Source organism: Cryptotermes secundus, unplaced genomic scaffold (genome assembly GCF_002891405.2).
Source record: "Cryptotermes secundus unplaced genomic scaffold, Csec_1.0 scaffold2252, whole genome shotgun sequence".
In the NCBI taxonomy this organism is placed as follows: domain Eukaryota; kingdom Metazoa; phylum Arthropoda; class Insecta; order Blattodea; family Kalotermitidae; genus Cryptotermes; species Cryptotermes secundus.
Window position 1 is genome coordinate 332,974 of NW_019732873.1, and position 19,101 is coordinate 352,074.

The window sequence follows — 19,101 nt, forward strand, 5'->3', positions numbered from 1 at the left end:
TGATTCTGAAGGTGGAGGCAGCGGTAGACCAAACTACACGGCGCCACACCTCACCAGAAAGTCTTCAAATAAATAAAACAATAAAACCAGGAAGTGCAGCAGTTCCGCCGCATTTGCTCCCTTTTTTTAGTTATCCCGAAGACCGCGAGACCTCACTCCTTTTCCGCTCTGCGAGCCACTGGTCAGTCGTGTGAGGCGCAGAAACGGCTCCGCTCGTGTCAGTGGTTCCCGGCGACGCACCCACACGCGCTCCTGGAAAAGCGTCCTTATGGGGGAAACGTGTAAGGCAAAGTTGTCCCTGTGCTTAAGTAATCAAGCACTACACCATGAAGGCGTATGGGGATTGCATGTATAGATCCGCATTTTCTTGTCCTCGGCACNGGGGGGGGGGGTGTTCAGCCTCGCGTCCCAGTCGCTTTACCCGCGGGGAAAATGTTTTTAGTTTGTTGGGATGGGGTGAAACTAAGTCCACCCGGTACGGCGGCCACTAATTGCCCTATTGTGCCAGCCTCGGTTGATAGATGATATGCTCCCTTATGTGGAGTAGTAAATTGAGATCGGCAGGGGAAACTGAAGTACTCGGAGAAAACCTGTCCCAATGCCACTTTGTCCACCACAAATCCAACCTTACCTAGGCTCGAACCCGGGTCCCCGCTGTGGAAAGCTGGCGACTAACCGCCTGTGATATGGCAAGATCCAAGAGCCCCCAGTACCCATTGGCAGGGAGGTTTGGTGGACCCCGGGGCCGGTTCGGACGACATGGAGAAGTGAAAATTCTTGACCTTACCGGAACTTACAGCCCGTAGTCAGTCGCTATAGTGTCTGCGCTATCGCGGCTTCGGGGGGGGGGGGAGTTTCACTTTTCTGTACAACTTGTCGGAACACGTGTCGCTCAGATGCACCGTCGCAGACTAACTCCCCGATCGGAGAGTGACATCCTTAGCAGTTTCGTTGTCGTGCGTTCCCACCCTGAAAGTGGCAACTAAAGTCTAAATGTATGCATACTGCAGCCACCTGATCACGCTGGTTCCTCGCTCGCGGATATTTATACCCTGAAGACGGAGGCGATATGTTCCTCCGAAACGTCGGTTTAGAAAATATCTACACGGCGCAACATCCCAGAAGACGGCACTCTTCATTATTGTTATTATTATCATCATCATGATCATCATCATCATTAATGCAACACCCGTGGATAATTCAATTGGAAGATTTGAGGCTTTCACGGCGGTGACTATGAAGAAAGCAGTCTTCTGGGATTTGGCACCGTGTATATGTGGTGTTAACCGACGTTTCGGAGGAACGTATCGCCCCCATCTTCAGGGTTGAAGAAAAAGTTTAAGAAATCTGCAAGCGACAACACCGTGAGAAACGGTAAAGCAGAAACGTCGGTTAACACCACATATACACGGTGCCAAATCCCAGAAGACTGCTTTCTTCAATTCAATTGGAAGTTTCCTCATATGTTGTATAAGCTTTCATTTTCTTAACTTTCCTTGCTTTCTCCCGTATTCATTCCCAGGCCTACCTGTTATCGAATGATATATCGAGGCCGACGTTTAACGTTATCTTCCACGAATAACACGCACAAACACTCAATCGTAAATTGTCTTCTTCATAAAGTATACTACACTTCACATATCCACAGCAAAATATTAGCAGCAGCACTCACAGAATAGACACGAAACACTGAAACAGAGTCTGCTCGCTCGTTCGAGAATTACGACAAAACTTACGTCCATGAATCCTGTTAACGCCCGACAATTCGTTGCTATGGATACCCGAAATCTCGCGCTTACAAACTGCATATACCTGTATGTGTCGAAGGGTTTGTGTGCTTTCAGTGTACATAATTCATATTTGTTTAACAATGTTCGATGATATGATTTCTCTCGCGAGACTTTTCAGAACATGGCCATTTCGAAGTGGCCCTGTCCGGCCTCCCTGAGTATGAACTGATTGTCCACCCCTGTTGTAACGCGAGGTGAGTATTACTCCTGACGTCTTGTTCAAAAAAGCTTCTGTTTAATGAGCCAGTATGAATTTGACAGGAAACATTATTAAGTTTCTGGGTCCGTGTTACATAACTCAGAATGGAAGGCGCCGCTAGGCTCGTTGCGGTGCTTCCTCACTCACAGGGCTCAGCAGTGGTTAGCCAGAGCTTGTGAAGAAAAGCCTTGACCCTGTGACCGCAGCACGCGGCGCGCACAGGACACTTGGCGCGCGTGCATCGTGCTTACAGGTCGCTAAGGTGCGGAAGTACTGTGGCAAACCCACATCCTGGAGAGTAGCACGTCAAAGTGGGTCTCAGATAAATGTGATCTGCCTGGTTCAGGCCTTTCTAAACAGTTCTGAACCTGAGAGATCCATAGAAGGCGCTGAGTTTACTGACTAACAAACCGATTGTCAGGACTCTGTTGTCTTGTTTTACGCTCGGGCAGCGTCGAACGATAGGACGATAGGTGAGTAAAGAACTGGAAGGCAAGGATCTGCAAGGAGGCGATCGTGGCCTGATTTGAAGTACTGTACCGGTATGCATTTGGAGTGACTGAGGAAAACCACCAAAGCTATTACTCAGGACAGTTGATATCCGTGGTGAGGGTTGAACGCGGGATCTCTCGAATACGAGGCAGGTATGATAGCCACTGCGACGTCCGGTGAATGCATGGAGTTCATCTCCATTCTTCTGTACATCTTCATGGCATGGTGTTCATGCACAGATTTGTCTCCACATTGAATATGGAGGAAGTGGCCCTTCTATTGCGGAGTTTGTGCTTGCGAAAAGGAAAGCGGACAGCTTTGGGGTGGGGGGAAGCTTACTACTAGGGGCAGCCCTCGCTTTACGAAGGTTCGCATTGCGAAATTTCGCTCATCCCAACTCTCCACAGAAGAGCGCGTGCTGTTGTAGTGTTGCGTGTGCCAACGGCTGTTTCCACAAGATGAAATCAAACTGGCTGTTCACTGCGGTGGCAACTGTTTGATTTGTAAATTAACCTCCCAGCTGCTGGAAATGAAACCGCTTTAAACTTTCGTAAAAACATGTAAACACGTTAACAGTATGTCATGCGGGCCGTTATCAGCTAAAATATTACAAATGGGGTATCTACCACTGTGGCAGCCTCTTTGTTATACAGGGTGTCCCAGGAGGAAATGTCAAAATTCTAGGGGATCATAGCGTCGATCGTTCTAAGCAAAAATGTGTGTATGTACATGTGACGTATTCCGAACGGTTTTCGGGATACAATTGTTTCACTGAACAGTACACCTACACTGTACAGACGAGGAACACGTCATGTCCTCACACGAGTTCAAAGTGCACTAATGTTGACGGTGGAATTTTCGGAAATGTATTACACTAGGTAAACTGTACCACCTTTGTCACTTGAACAATAAATACCGGTATTAGAAAGAGTACGTAATATCTCTTTCTTTTCAACGGTTTTGGAACTGTACAGTGAAATAGCTCTATCTCGGAAACCGTTCGGAATAGGACACATGTACACATACACACTTTTGCTTAGAATGACTGATACTATGACCTCCCAGAATATTGACCTTTCCTCCTGGGGCACTCTGTATAATGTGAAAGAGAATAGGGACACGGGTAGACCTGGAAATAGGTGAAAATGTTGATGTTAAACTTCTGAATCGAACAGACTTGTAGCGCGCACACGTCACTGAGTTGGAAAGTCAGTGCCCTAGATTGTAGATCCGCCATTCCACATGAGTATTAATGAAAACACGCATGAGTACGCATATACGTAGCAGAAAATAAGCCGAGCGGGTTGGCTTAGCGCTAATGGTCAAAACTCTTGTTTTGAAGGTGTTCGGTTCGATCCTCAACCGGGACTCCGGTTTTCTCCACTCCCTTGAGACAAATACCGGTATAGTACCTTAAAATGAACGTTTTGAGTTCGTTATTCTGTAGCATAGGATCATAGTCCAGCTGCTGAGGAGTGAGTTGAGTGAGCCGCGAAACGCTAGGCGAACCCCCGGGAAGCAGAGCGTGCCAAGTCACCCTAAGCGATGTTGCTGCACGGGCCGGTTGCCATGGAATTGTTTTGTGCGGTTTCCCGGCGTCGAGCCTGCCGCTCGTCGTATGTTTGCTCTCCGATCGCGTCACACACAAGTATCTCCCTAAGGACCGTGCTCAGTACGCGTCCTTCCCAGGCAGGAGGTCCTTGGGCTCTGTTCTCTGTAATGCACTTTTCAGATCCCCTGCCGATGTTTGAGACACGGGTGGTCCGAGCGAAGAATTTAAATTCACACTTACTCAGTAAGCTGTCCTAGGAATGTTTCGACTATTCTGCTGTCATCCACCCTTCCATATGCTTCACTAAGGCCGATTTTCACTGTTGTAGTCTGAATAGAACCTCTGTGAAGAATCTGACAGTCGCTTAACGGTTCAAGGATTTCCCCACCTTATATGGAACCTGAAGGTGCATTGCCGTGTTCGCAATATATCGCCCCTGGACTCTGTCCTGAGCCAGCTGATTCTATACCATCTCAACCGAGCAGGTTGAGGTAAATTTGTAAATGTGTTTTCCAGGGGTTCTTGGGTCGACATCGGTTAGCCTCACTAAGATTTACCGTGGTTTTCATGAGTCCTTCCAGGAAAATCCCAGTATACTGCCACAATTAGGTCGTGACCGCTTCCTTTCAGATCCTTTACGATTCGCCAGTCTTCTTGCCATTGGACACAATATACTTGTAGTTCAGAGAGTGAGAGGGTAGTAGAGTAAGCCATGCAGAGAATGCGTTGTGTCACGCGCACATAGTTCTCGCAACTTCTGTCTTGCCTTGCATTTGTCATCTCTCCCACGCCTGGTTCTTCTGGATTTCCCTCGCAACATATTACCAGTGTATACGACGTCAGGGGATGTGCGAGTTCCGCTCGAGGTGCGCGCGTCCTTCATCGTGTCTAGTGTCCGTCATTGTTGCCTGAGTTTAGTTCAGATTGAAGCGTGTCACTGCATTTTAATTAATACTCAACAGATGTCAGATCTCGTTAGAGTCCGCTCGGCGGTTCTTGAGTGGTTACACACGGACAGCTCGCATAATGTCCCCCATTATGAACTTTACCAGGATGACAAGGTTACGGCTACTCAACTGTCAGGACGCGGGCTTCATTTCTGTTCAAGCAGCCAATTGGAATGAATTTCTGTTCCGTAAAACATATCAACAATTCTCTCTTCGTGTCGGGAAAGAAGCAACTTTACGGAGTGCCAGCTAAACAGTGGGTTACTTGATTTCACACAACAGTTTGTGAATAATAACGTATAAACCTTACAGTTGGTATGACTGCATCCCATGTCGATACAGTCTGGCAAACCTTTCACGGCACATATCTAGTACAATCCATCGACCTGGAAACATTTAATTCAAGCAAATGTTTTCTAAGAATATTATTTGGGGGGATGTGACGCCATAAGATTTCACCGACGTTTCGGGGAGAACGAACGACGAGCAAGAAGCAAGCAGCGATCTGAAGTACGTTCCTCCGAAACGTCGGATTATACTGCATCACATTCCAGACCGCAACACTCGTTGTGGTAACCGCTGTGAGAAGCTGAAATGCAGCAATTGTACGGAGCCGTAGCGGTGCACCCCTCACCCGTAAGCTTAGTGCGTCACTTCCGTGTTTTGAGGCTGTGCTGTACTTACTGCCCTCTGCATGGCATAGCGTTAACGCTTTGATCACGGGTCAGGTTTCAGTAGTTGTCTGCTAAGTACAGGGTGCCCTAAACATTTTGCAGTGATAGTGATCACCTCTAAAAGAGCACGCTGGCAGAACCGAAGTGGTGATGTGTCGTGCGCCACTAGTTCTACCGTCTTCACATCATCTGTTCGTTCTTATGGATTTCATGGGGGGGGGGTGATCCCGATGAATTGGAAGGAAGTTGGAAGGAAACGGGCATGGTGTACTCGAGGTACTGCTTGGAGGAACTAAGGAAAACCACGAGAAACCTCTGGCGTCCTGACCGAGATTCAAACCGGACACCTAGAACGGTATCGCTAGACCACCTCGCGTTTAGTTTCTTATTTAATGACACGGTTTCAGCTGAAGAGGTTACAGGATGTCGAGTGAGTTAGGAACACGCACCACACAAGGTGAAGTTGAAATGTGTAAATAAATTTGTGGACAGAAAATATAAATATAGGAGGCCATTTGTGAGACATATGAACAGGTTGCAGGATAATATTAAAGCAGATCTTAAATAAATAGTATTCGAAGAAGTGGCCTGGGTTCATCTGGCTCGGATAGGGACCAGTGCTGGGCTCTGGTGAGCGCAACAGAGAAACTTCCGGTTTCATGAAGGGTGGGGATTTTCGTAACTAGCTGAGACACTACTAGCTTCTCCAGAAGTTGGTTGGTTAATATATGACGATAATCAAAGTAAATTCCGCAGCCGTCTGCCCGCCCGTTTCGCTATACATCCCTGCAAACTGAAGAGCAATGCAGTAAATATATAAATTCATTCAGCTGTGTGCGTGTTCTGCGCCCAGGGTATAAAAGTGAATAAAACACCGTGGAGACGGGGGGGGGNAGTAGCCCAAAGGCCAGTTAGAGTCAGCACGAATACATAAACAAATTCTGTGCATGGACAGAACAAAACAACTGATATTAAATATTATTATTTAGATTAAAACATGGAATAAGAAGAATATCTGTGGACTCATAGGGCAGCAGAAGCACACCCGGCTGAAGGACAGTGGCTCTGGGGCCTACACTTCATACATCCACAACAAAATATTATCGGTACTCACAGAATAGGCACGTTCACTGAAACAAGACTGCTCGTTGTTTCATTACCTACTGCACGACTTCCGTTAATGTTAACACTCGACAGTTACTTGCTAAGCTCACATGAAATTGTGGAACGACACTACGTATTACAAAACTTGTTCAGTGATACTTACTGAAGATGGCAATAGTGAGCACGTGTAGAAACATGGCGAATTCACGCACAGTAGACAGCGTCCATGCCCTCTGGCCAACCATGTATGCGATTACCACAGTGAGGTTAACTTATGGTGCCGTAAGTGATCCTGTGTTCCCTTGCACTTTCGGTTGGCGTCCGTCCGTACGGAGTCAATGTTCAGTTCAACATGTAGCACTGCCCGTGGAGAAACACGCTTCTTCACTGTGTTGCTCTTGAGACGCTCAGCTCTTCTAGTGAATGTGCAATTGTTAACTCTCTAAAGTACGAAGCCAGAGTGAGGAGATCGGGGGGGCCACTCCAAACCGACGGCCTGGTACATGGAGCCTTAGCAGTACTCACTAGCCTGGGTGTTTAGGGAAATAATTCGTTATTACAGGTTAGATAATTACTTTCGTGTACAGCCGTGAACAAGGGCCGCGGAATTTTGATTGTCCGATTAATGGAAAGTCGCATAATTTGCAAAGACTCCTGGGAGATTTTGATGAGCTCAAACCGGGGGGGGGGCCTACGTGAGAAGCACACAGCAGCAACTGGGAACTTGGGAACCGCCTCAGCATTTGCTTGGAGGCAGGAAAACCGAGAAACCTGTATGACCTTTAGAACAACGAAATTCACCTAAGAACTCAGTTCCTACCTCACAGAGAACACACTGTGTCTGTACCGTGAAAACAAAACTTTTACTGTCGTTCAGGGAAATAGCCGCTGTTTGTTCTGAAAAGCGTATGAAACATACACGTAAGAAAGTAATTCATTTCCTGACTCTATAAGCACCGGGTCAGAGATGGAGCTCCAGTGTGCTGCCTCGTCAGGGTACCGCACACCTCAGCGGCCGCAATGCAGAAACTCGAGGGAACTCGGTGAAGATGCGGCTACAACAGCACTTCGTGCGTCTCACAGGACCTCACCCGGCACTAAAGTCGGGCTCCGTGATGAGAAGCCAGTGTCTAAATACAGGCTTGCCCTTGAGGAAGTGCCAGAGCTAGCGGTACCTATAGTCACCATTATTGGCTGTATGTAAGCATACATATGTATAACTTGTCAGTTCCTGATTTACCTTACAGATCCTTCTGCAACTACAGAAACAAACGGATAGCATTTGTACCTGATACAGAATGACTTAACAGACGACTGAACAAAGTATATTACAGGTTTAAAGTAGACAATTGAGCACCATGGCCTGAAGATGGAAGGGGAAGGGGTGGGAAAGCTCAATCCATTAACCTCGGAACTACGAGTTTGTCCGCTTTAGTCTCCGGGGCCGTTGGATGTAATTCTGAGCCAGATTAATCAAATTGCTGATAATTTTTATTTAGTATTCTGTTACACTCCTGGAATTTCGTTATCGGGGTTTCCTAGTTGTTGCTTTTGACAGGATTCTCTGCAAAAATTATGCATGTATTTGTTATTTCCTCCGTTAGAGCTGTGTGTTGAGCCCAGTTTAAACCCGTCGATTTAATTAAAATGGGGGTAATCACGAAGTTAATCAGTGCACTGCCTGCTCACTTGCCTGTTAATTCTAATAACAAACCACGCCACTGCACACGGTCCTGCTCTAGTTCCATCCACCTCTCGTCACAACTTGACTCCTGAAGCTCAATTCTAATGTTGTAAGATTTGAGGTTTTCACGGCGGTGACTATGAAGAAAGCAGTCTTCTGGGATGTGGCACCGTGTAGATGTGGTGTTAACCGACGTTTCGGAGGAAGGTATCGCCTCCATCTTCAGGGTAGAAGGTAAAATAAGCAGTGTGCTTATACCTGTTCTCACGGTCTCTTCGCTTGCGGATTTCTTATTTTTCCTTCTCCCCTGAAGATGGAGGCGATACGTTCCTCCGAAACGTCGGCTAACACCACATCTACACGGTGCTATATCCCAGAAGACTGCTTTCTTCAATTCTAATGTTGTCCACCCGTCTTCTTCTTGATCTCCCAAGTTTACGTTTTATAGGGAGTCTTGCCATGAAACTGTGTGTGAATTCCCTGATGCATCACCCTCTCCCGGAGAACTCTGTCATCTGTTCTCGTTCGGAAGTGCTTGCTTGTTACGTACAAATATTGTCATAACCACACCCGGGTTTATGTTTTTGTGTGAAACTAAGAGACCGTGTTTCACACCCACACAAAATAACTGGTCAAATTGTTGTTATGTAACGCGAAATTCTGCTCCCAGTCTGGCTCATTCGTGCGGGACTGTGCGGTAGGCAGTGTTTTTCAGAAAGCCTCCCTGCACAATGAAACAGTAATGATGCTGAGATTATGGGAACTTAGTGCGCCGGTAAATGATTGCACGCGCTCGCTGCTAATAGATCTAATTCTGGGCGCCGGCGGTTCTCCTTTGTCGTCATTTTCACGAAAAACGCTTATTTAAAAGATCTTCCAGAAGCCTCTAATTTCTGTTTCCTTTCTCGATGCTGAATGTTACGATTAACCGTGAGTGCTCGAAATGGAACTATTGACGTTCCTTTATGGTGCTACAAACTTCTCTATTATCTGGTGTTTACCCCAGTTTCTGAAATTTTGAGACATATCGAACGCTTAATTAAATATTCATCACTTCTGTTGCTAATTTTGGCTTTCAATCCTGGAATTTGTTTTTCTGAATTAATGTCGAGCTGTACAATTTGGGAAAATATTTTTGGTGGAGTGGAGCTTAATTTTGAAGTTAATGTGAATAACATTTAAGACTCAGTCCGTACCTCACAGTAAGCATGCTGTGTGACCAATAGGAATGCCAGTCGATTAATTCAGAGTTGGGAAACAGTCGCTGTTTACTGTGAGAGCCATACGGAACACACAGATACACTGTGTGGGCAGAATGCAGAGTTTTAGTATGTTCAGTCCGTACCTCACAGGAAACATTACGTCTCCGCTACAAAGCCCATCCGGTTAATGCTGTTTACTGTGAGAGCCATACGGAACACACAGATACACTCTGTGGACAGAATGCAGAGTTTTAGTATGTTCAGTCCGTACCTCACAGGAAACATTACGTCTCCACTGCAGAGGCCAATCGGTTAATGCTGTTTAGGGAAACAGCCGCTGTTTACTGTGAGAGCCACACGGAACACACAGATACACTGTGTGGGCAGAATGGAGAGTTTTAGTATGTTCAGTCCGTACCTCACAGGAAACATTACGTCTCCGCTACAAAGCCCAACCGGTTAATTCTGTTTAGGGAAACAGTCGCTGTTTACTGTGAGAACCATACGGAACACGCAGATACACTGTGTGGGCAGAATGCAGAGTTTTGTAACGTTACGCCAGGTGGTATCTATAGTAACCGATGTGACTTATAGGCTTAATGAATGCCTCTATGCTGCTGGTTGCTTTCAAATGTCCCACTTGTTTAGTCCGAGGTACCTGTCGACGTCCTTCGATAAGTAGCTCGGCGTCGCGACGCTGTAACAATCGCAACTCGACGCGAACACTGCTCACTCTGGGAGACGGACGCTTACTGCCGTCCCTCCTGCGGGGCTGTTTGCGGGTGCCGGGCGTTTGCTACACATGCGCAGAGGGTTGGCGCCCAACAGGTTCGTACTGAGGTGTGTGGAAACTGGGCTAAACTGCGGCAGGAAACAGACTCGACTTGTCACCGTGACCAGTGATTGACGGGCATACATACCCCCACACACAAATAAACATTTCGAAAGCATGAGGTTTATTATTGTCAATACGCAGTTTCAGGTTCCCTTGGCAACAAACTGTGGAGCGCTATCGTGTTGCATGAACGAGTTATGTAGCAGGTCATAAGCGAAGGAGTATCCCTTTGTTTCAGTGTATCGTGTCTATTCTGTGAGTATAGATAATATTTTGATGTTGATGTATGAGGTGTAGTAGCGTTTCCAAGTTCCCGTCAGATATCAATCTATGCGATTCTGGAACGACAAAATCGGAAGTCTCGGGAATTCCTTGAAATGCTGTATGCATGCTACGTGTCCCACCCGTCTCACTCCCTTTGATTTTATCACCCTAAAAATATTTCATTAGGAGCACAAATTATTAAGCTCCTTGTTATCTTATTTTCTCCATCCTCCCCATTAGCTCCAAATCCACTCCCTTCAGCACCCTGCCTTCTACATCCCCAGCCCATGCCTTTCACTAGGATGATCTAGGGGAATACGAGATGCTGGGAGGGGGAGACAAGGCATGTGCATAGAATTTTGATGTGGAAAACTATGAAGAAGATGGTGTATAACATTGAGAAGAATCATAAAGTATGAGTTGGATGGAACTGGCTCAGGATCGTGCCCAGTGGCGGGTTTTAATTTAGTTTGGACTCTGCTGTCACGATGCAAGTGAGGCGGTTGGCACCACAGACAGGTGTTGCTCGCACTTCTGCTTCCCTACATACATGGTTTTCCTCGGTCTCTCCCGGAAATTTTAGGAAGGCAATGTACCTCAATTTATGCCACTACCGCCTCCTCCCGTGAACCTCTATGCTTAGTTCGTGTTCTTCATCTCTTATCCTTTGTTTCTTCCCCCGTTTCTTTACTTCTGCTTCTCTTCTCTTTCCATTCCATCTACAGGGTGATTCAGAGAAGGCCCGAAATTAGTGCATATAGATCGCGCAATAATTTGGGCGACAGGAACGGAGCTTGGCGCGTGATTTGGTTTCCCTCCGCCCGGAGACACAGGCCGACAGGACGCTTCGTGCTCGCGAATGCTGGAACCAGCATGACAGGTGGGATTCGTAGAATGAAGTAAGTGGCACAAACCGGGGAGGCAGCCACCAGGTCGGTGCTGCTAGGTTTCGTTTTCATGTGCAGATCTGTATTTCGTATTGTATAATTATTAATTTGGGACCTCCTCCAAGTGAATCTCCCTGTATATGTTCGCTCTATTCTACTACTCTGTTCTTCCCGGATCCTTTTAACCATCATCCTCATCATCTTCATCTGCTTCGCCAGCGCAATTGAGGCCGCAGGATATGAAAGGATACTTTTTCCTTCCGAATTACGAACGGCTTGCTAGCAATGTCTCGGCACGCAGTTACATGGTACAGTTTCCTCTCTTGTGCACACGGAAGATTTCTGGAGAAACACTTACGTCACTTATCTGTGAACGATTTGATTTCTCGAAATTGAATATTTGCTGGTTACTGACCCCGTACAGAATTTATTTCAATTTTGTCTAACTCTATTAACTGCGTTCAGATATCTTAATACTGTCACGTTTTCGAGAGGAACACACCCGGTCTCTTCGATATATTCAGAAGAATTGAACATAATTTTATGGGTTACCATGACAACAGCGTGCAGGAACCTGCGTTACCAATTACTTTTAAGAACCGACATTATTATTTTGATTAATTTATTCCGTGTAATTTGAATTTCAAAGTAGAACAGAACTGCTTACTTAGATCGAAATGACACAACACCTCTCTACGGAAGATTGTAAGGGTACAGTCCATGCAAGAATTTTGGTGAATTTTGCTAAGCATTCGCATTACGCAGTAACTCCTCTCTACAGCCTGCCGTTCTCATGACCAGTCTTGCGTCAGGTACAAATTTAAACGTATTGCTCTTGCCATGTCCGTCGTACCCTGAACGGAAATTCTCACTATTTCCTATAGAAACTTAAATCTAACGAGCAAAATCCCGTTTCTTTTCGTGACATTTTAGTTCTTGCGCAGGTTTAGTTTCTCGGGGAAAACAATAGCTTTCGTATTTTCATCCCTCACCCCCTTACTGACCGTATTCCCTGTTTCTGTATGTTCGTTCAACCGTCATTCCTCTTCCTCCCCTTCACACCTCTCCTTTACGTCAAAACAGATTGATTTAATTGTTAACGCCATCCCTCTCTGCATTCGAGCGTTTTTTGCCTGTGTTACTTTGAGGTTTCCCCGCGTCCAAGGAACAGCAGTACAGGGTACCATGCCGTCGCTGCTACTGATGAGCCGCCACTGCACAGTCAGTACACTTTACGCCGAGCGCTGCAAGTGAACGGCCTTAATTTGCTGTCAGATATTGCTTTTCATTGTGCAGGTTTGAAGTATTGGAACTGACGGAAAACTGAACCCTGAAATATGCGTTAGTTAGTTCTCTGAGCTCCACTTGGTTTCAAAGCACATCAGGTGCATATTGCGATGTGATACGAGATCTCAAGTCTTTTAAAAAGAGACCTGAAAACACCTTTACTGTCAGAAGAGGCTAACAGAGTTCCTGCAGAGACCTCTGATGGCGGAATGTGAAAGTACTACTGTTAGATATCGAAGTCCTCCACCAGGCAGGGCTGTGCTCGAGCCCTACTGCTCGTCTGTGACGTGAAGTATGGGTATAAAGTTACTGTGGCCTTTGTAGGACTTGGGGTTCTCACAGAGGTGGTTATGAATAATTCTATCTTCTGGGATGTGACGCCGTGTAGTCCGTTAAAAGTCTGCCGACGTCTCGGCTTGCTTCATGTTGGTTTCTTGTTTGGCTTACTCTTAAACCCTGAAGATGGAGGCGAAATGTTCCTCCTAAATGTCGGTTGACTTTCAACAGGCTACACGGAGTTATAGCCAGAAAGTATAACCGTTATTGTAGAGTGTTTAGTTTGCCACCTGTGAGGTGGCGGGCGCAGCCCCTCCAAGTATGTGGGCCCCATGAGCTGCTTGTTCAGTCTGCACACTAAAGTTAGCAGCCGTTGTCAAGCAACGACATTGACTTCATGATTTTTATGCATTTCATTCGGCTCGAAACTGCCTGCCCATACACACTGGTACTTTTAACTTTTTTTTGGGGGGGGGGGACTACACCACTGACTCTGCACCAATTAAAACCATTTCCTTCCACATTGTATATTTACTAAAATACATAGAACTTAAGGTAAAGTTGTCCCTGTACCTCATGAATTAGCACAACGCCATGAAGACAAGAGTACATATTAACCGTTATATACATACATATTAACCGTTTTATGTATATAGATATACATGAATAGTTGGTAAGCGTGTGATTTTTCATTGTGTTTGAGCAATTTTAGGTTACCATAGTAACGAATTCTCAAGCGTTAACGCGCTGCAAGAACATAAGGTATATGGTAGGTCACGAATGAGCACGCAGAATTTTGTTTCGGTGTATCGTGTCTATTGTGTGAGTATGGAGAGAATTTTGTTGTGGTTATGTGAAGTGTAGTACACCTTATAAAGAAGACAAATTACGATTGAGTATTTGTGCGTGTTATTCGTGGGAGATGGCATTCACCGTCGGCTTCGACGTGTCGATGCGATAACTTGAAGGATTTGAAAGCAATATGGGAGAAAGCAAGGGAAGTTATGAGTACGCAATCTTGCGTAATAAATGATGAGACGTCTCGTTGAATTTTCAACGGGTGTTAGAATAGTATTTTAAATAATTTGAGCAGAATAGGAATTTATGGATATCAAACAACATGAGCAATCATGATCTGTTGAGCATACCCTGTGATTATCCCATCAGCAACCCTGTACCTTTAATAAACTTTAATATTATCCTCCAGTTTATGTCTAATTCTTTCTGAGTGGTCTTTTCCCTTCATGGCTTCATATCGAAATAGAAAATGGACGAAAATAAGCCAAATATAAATAATCGATCTTCAAAATTATTTTTAAATGTGTCGTCGTCTGTGTTTCAGTACAGAGACCCACAACCTTAATGTTATCAATAAAAATATTATTAAACGTAAGTTTGTAAGCAAGTTTTCTAGCGGGAATGTTAGTGAAGTGAACTGAGGCATGTAAGTGTGTATTTCTGAACGATTCCATTTGAGTCGAGGTGAACAGTCAATTAGAGACAAACAAATGCATCACATGCAAACATTTCAGTATTTTTGTACGTCATTCTCTTAATTTATAGTTTATCTATGGGTGCATGTGTATAAAGACGCGTCCACATTACTCGTGCTCGGCAGGCTTGTGCTCGTCGGGAGACTCGACTGGCTTTTACTTGTGCTCGTAAATCTTCGTCCACACTACTTCAATTGCTCGCCAGGCTTCGGTGCGTGAGGATCCGCGTATTTACTCGTAGTGTATATAGGCTGCAGTCGTATATTAATTTATTCGCTATAGTTTTTAAATTTAAAATTTGCTTGTCTCGTGACTTGACATATCGTCCACATTACTCGCGAGCATAGCGAGTCACACGAGCACGAGCACGAGCACGAGCACGAGTAATGTTATAAATTATTAAGAGACAGAGTGCTTCAGCATTCGTTTATAGTATTGAGTGAGTGGCTTCCGGCAACAGGGCCTTTATTGACAGACTGATAGTCCTTGGATTAATAGATTGTCATTATATCAGTTACATATAACGTCACTGCTTCCATCTTATATATCAACACGTGAAATAAAAACCTTTGCTTACCCCACACATTTTGCCATACTTTGTTCCGTGTAGTAGTTAAGACGGTTAAGACTATCAGAATTGCACAGGGATTCTTAGCAATTTATAAGTTCCTAAGGTCATTCTGAGTGAAAAATGTCATATCAGCGTGGGCCCTGATGTAAACTGTTTCACAGCTATGGGTATGGGAATTCCGTCGTTGGTCAGCAGCTCATTATCACTTACATCGCTGTATTTTGTTCGTAGGTGAGTCACGTGTTACCCGCAGTGCCAGAAACGGCCAGAAACTCTCAATTATGGGCTCGTGAAGTGACAATCCACACGAAACACCAGTCATAGCATTCAAATTCGCTTTACTACAAACGCCCGGTGGTGTCATTGAAACGTGAGTGCACTCTTACCAGACTAAGCTGTCGCATCCCAGAGGAGAGTACTCCTCATAAGCACATTGTGAGGGCCTCAAATATTACACATGGCTGTATTTATAAGCGATTTCAGGCTGTCATGGTAGTGATGGTTATGAAAAGCAACCGACTGAGCTATCAGTCCAGTTTAAAATGTACAAATATTGCATTATCTTTGATCAAAGTTCAAAATTAATCCTGTTTTTGTTCATGTAGTTTAATGGCACTCGGCATACGAGAGCTGTGTGATGTTGAGTATAAATTATTTTATAAGTTGAATAATTTTGGTGTTTCTACAAAATTATTAGGAGCTGCATATGAAATTCACGAGAGATCGATCACTATCGATCCATCGATCATCACTTTTAACTGATATCCAAAATGGCAGTTCGTTCGATGGTTAAAGCTGATGACACTAAAGTTTTCATCCATTATAGTAGTGAAACAAGTGAGGTAACGAGTGCTTGTTGTCATAAATTTGAAATAGATCTCAAATCAGCACAAAAAAGGGGGGGGGGGGGCTGGGTTCTTGTGTTCATGAATCTCCGCTGGAACATCTGGCGAACCTGACTTAAGTGTCTTCATGGTTTTTCACATTACCACCAGGCAAATGCTGGCTGGACTTAGTATCCCTAATCAGGTGACAAGCACCAAGGCTTTTGAATACATTATTTACTAATCAACAGCCATTTGATACCATACGTATAGTTCGCGCTACGAAGTGTGCTGTGAAATCATGAAAGGAAATGTGCAGGAGCAGTTTGAATGTTATTAATAATCGGACACAACTTTCAGCGCCAGAAGAGATAATGTCCAACATCAAGATTAAGCCCAATGACAGCGCACTGGAGCTACAGGTAGCCCTCAAGAAAGCAAGGAGACTGAAGCTGCAGGAGGCTGTTACAGAATCAAAGAACAATGTAGAAAAGGTACATCACATCGGCAGATTTCCTTTTTAATCCTTCTCACAAATGTCTGGCTGTAGTAGGGGTCATTTCTCTTGTTCAGTCAAGGCCACCCTCCCCTTACCTGCCCCTATCCTGTGCCATGTTTAGTTCCCACACAGTGTCTCCATATGTTCCAGTTATAAAATGTTATGCAGAACTTTGTAGTAAAGTTCATTATGATGTTTCCTCCTTGGTTACTGTACAAAACCATTGTACCCTAGAGAAACTATTGTAATTTAACCTGAGGGCTATTAAATTGTTTCTCTCACAGTTCGTTGTGGTAGGCCTCAAACCAGTAAATCATATCTTCGCATTTAAGTAATATCATCATCCTTTCTTACTGTGCTACAAACTGAAAGGTCATGGGTTCGATTCCTAGTTAGGTAATTGGATTTTTAGATTGACTGAATCCTTCCAGTCACACTATGACCCTGGTGTCAACTCAGCCGCTAACAGAAATGAGTACCAGGAATATTCTTGGGGGGCTAAAGGGCAGCTGGCATGTAAGGCTGGCAACCTCACTGCCATCTGTGAGCTTATTGTCGAGAAAGTATGGGAGTCTTGACGTCTCACACCCCTGTGGGCCTCCATGGCCTGTTACAGGGAGAGCTCTACCTTTTTTTATACTGTCATCCTTGTATTTTGATTATTGAGACCTGTTATGGCCTCCTGAGTGTCATGGAGCTGGCCACTGACCTCCATCTAGAGCATAACTAATTAAGCATAGGGACACCTTTGCATTTATGGACACTACAAAACAGAATGCTCTATAGCTACGTAATTTGACTGTTTGTGATTTGTGATGTTTGTAGGTGGCAGAGTCAGTACTGGAGAGAAGCTCAGAAGGAAACACGGAAGGCGGTTCCATTGTGCTGAATGCTACCGCAGAATTCTGCCATGCGTTGGGTGACATCCCCCTTTATGGTCTGGCTGGCAACGGATGAGGACGCTCAGGAACTAGTGAGTGCAATATAACCATCCGCAGATACACGTACACTTGGCAAGGCAATTTGATTTAGCATGTGTCAAGACTAGAACACTCCATTGCCCATGTACAGTTATTTACTGCAGCTGCAACAGAATGAGAATATATTTTAATTACAGTTGAATTCCATGGTAATGGATATATAAATTACTGAACTGGAAACATCCAACAGAAATCCTAGAAATGAAAGCACTCGTTATGCAATAAGAATGTGATAGTTGAGATGGCAGAACCTTTTTCTTCTTCTTCTTGACAAGTGGTACCTTCTGGAATGAAATGCTGTATAATGTGATAAGGTCCATAAGCATTTGAAGGAATGTCAGTGGACTTACAGGGTGTGACTTCCCAGAAGATAGTGACTTTCTTAATCTCCTCTACAGGAATCTCAAATCCAGTCCTTTTTTCCCATCTTTTATTTCTCTTTTCTCCCTGTGCCGTGTGCATGAGACAAGGGTAGAAAAGACGCTACTAGGAATTATATGTGAAATTGAAATAGGGATGAATAAATAGCTCAGAACATGACTAAATCAAAAACCAATAGTTCTTGTAATTTTATTCATTGCAAAGTGAAGTGAATGTTAATTGTCACAGTATTCTCACTGCAAACTCAGAATTAGTTTGGCAGGTGTACATTGCTTGGCAGAATGAGAGTATGCTTCTAATAGATCTGTTACTTTAAAGCATAATATGATATTAGAAAGATATTTTGGCAAAGAAGTTTCAAGATGATCAGTATAGTCAGAAGAATTCTGTCTTCTGGGCTATCATCCGAATTTCCGGGGGAACATGTCACCTGAATCTTCAGGGTTAAAGAATAAATGAAACAAGAAGCCAGCATGAAGCAGGTAAGAAGCTTGGCTTTGTTACCTGCCAGTGCTGGTTTCTTGCTTGATTTATTCTTCAACCCTGAAGATGGAGGTGACATGTTTCTGCAAAATGTCTGTTGACTTTCGACAGACTACACGGCATTATATCCCAGATGACAGAACTCTTCAAAACCACTGCTGTCAGAAACTCAAATCCTACGCAGTGGAGTCAGTACTTTACAGTGCAGTAACGTTTTATACAGTGGTTGGTGCGTAAACAGTTCAGATTTCAGTCTATCTCAAGGTAATTTTGAATTGGTAATTTTTGGACTGCGCATTTGCGTTCTGCTAATCTTGTACAAAATTGACATTACAGGACTTTGAGAGGGAAATGATTGAAGAGAAGACACGTCAGGAAGAAGAAGGCAAACGTGGAGCTTGGAATGAAGTTTTGATTGGTGAGTCATTAGCAGATTCTTTATGTACAACATAGGCCTATTCAAATTAAGAGATATTGACACTCTAGTATTGGTTTTAATTGTGCATTTATATTTTAACTATTTCATAAATGGTGTACCATATTTAATCATATACTGCAGTTTTCTTAGGGGTTCTAGTAGGAACACATTAATCATTACTGTTTAATATTAGAAGCAGTAGGATAGTTGGTTGAGGCACTATGCTACATGTTTGAAGGTCGTGAGTTCAAGTCCCAAG

At 44.4% G+C, this 19,101-nt stretch overlaps 2 protein-coding genes across 5 annotated transcripts in view; one reads left to right on the forward strand and one right to left on the reverse strand.

The window, feature by feature from the left end:
* The window catches only part of LOC111867823 (relaxin receptor 2), a 60,021-nt gene extending 50,277 nt beyond the window's left edge, over positions 1–9,744 (reverse strand). Inside the window, exons 1-2 of the mRNA XM_033752824.1 lie at positions 9,639–9,744; positions 6,922–7,287 (exon numbers count right to left, since the gene is read on the reverse strand). Coding sequence (XP_033608715.1) covers positions 6,922–7,003 — 82 coding nt within the window. The 5' untranslated portion in view covers positions 7,004–7,287; positions 9,639–9,744. The remainder of the gene's footprint in view (positions 1–6,921; positions 7,288–9,638) is intronic.
* LOC111867831 (U4/U6.U5 tri-snRNP-associated protein 1-like) overlaps positions 1–18,843 on the forward strand; it is a 61,653-nt gene extending 42,810 nt beyond the window's left edge. The window contains exons 1-4 of one of the 4 annotated variants that reach the window (XR_002843402.2): positions 15,405–15,488; positions 16,442–16,575; positions 17,406–17,553; positions 18,761–18,843. Coding sequence is in view for 1 of the 4 variants with exons in the window: in XM_033752830.1 (XP_033608721.1) it covers positions 16,442–16,575; positions 17,406–17,537 (266 nt within the window). In the remaining 3 variants the exon portion in view is untranslated. Of the gene's footprint in view, positions 1–15,404; positions 15,489–16,004; positions 16,100–16,122; positions 16,287–16,441; positions 16,576–17,405; positions 17,554–18,760 lie in introns of those variants that run through there. The other 3 variants (XR_002843401.2, XR_004513380.1, XM_033752830.1) reach the window with 3 other exon arrangements.
* The last annotated feature ends 258 nt before the right edge of the window (positions 18,844–19,101 follow it).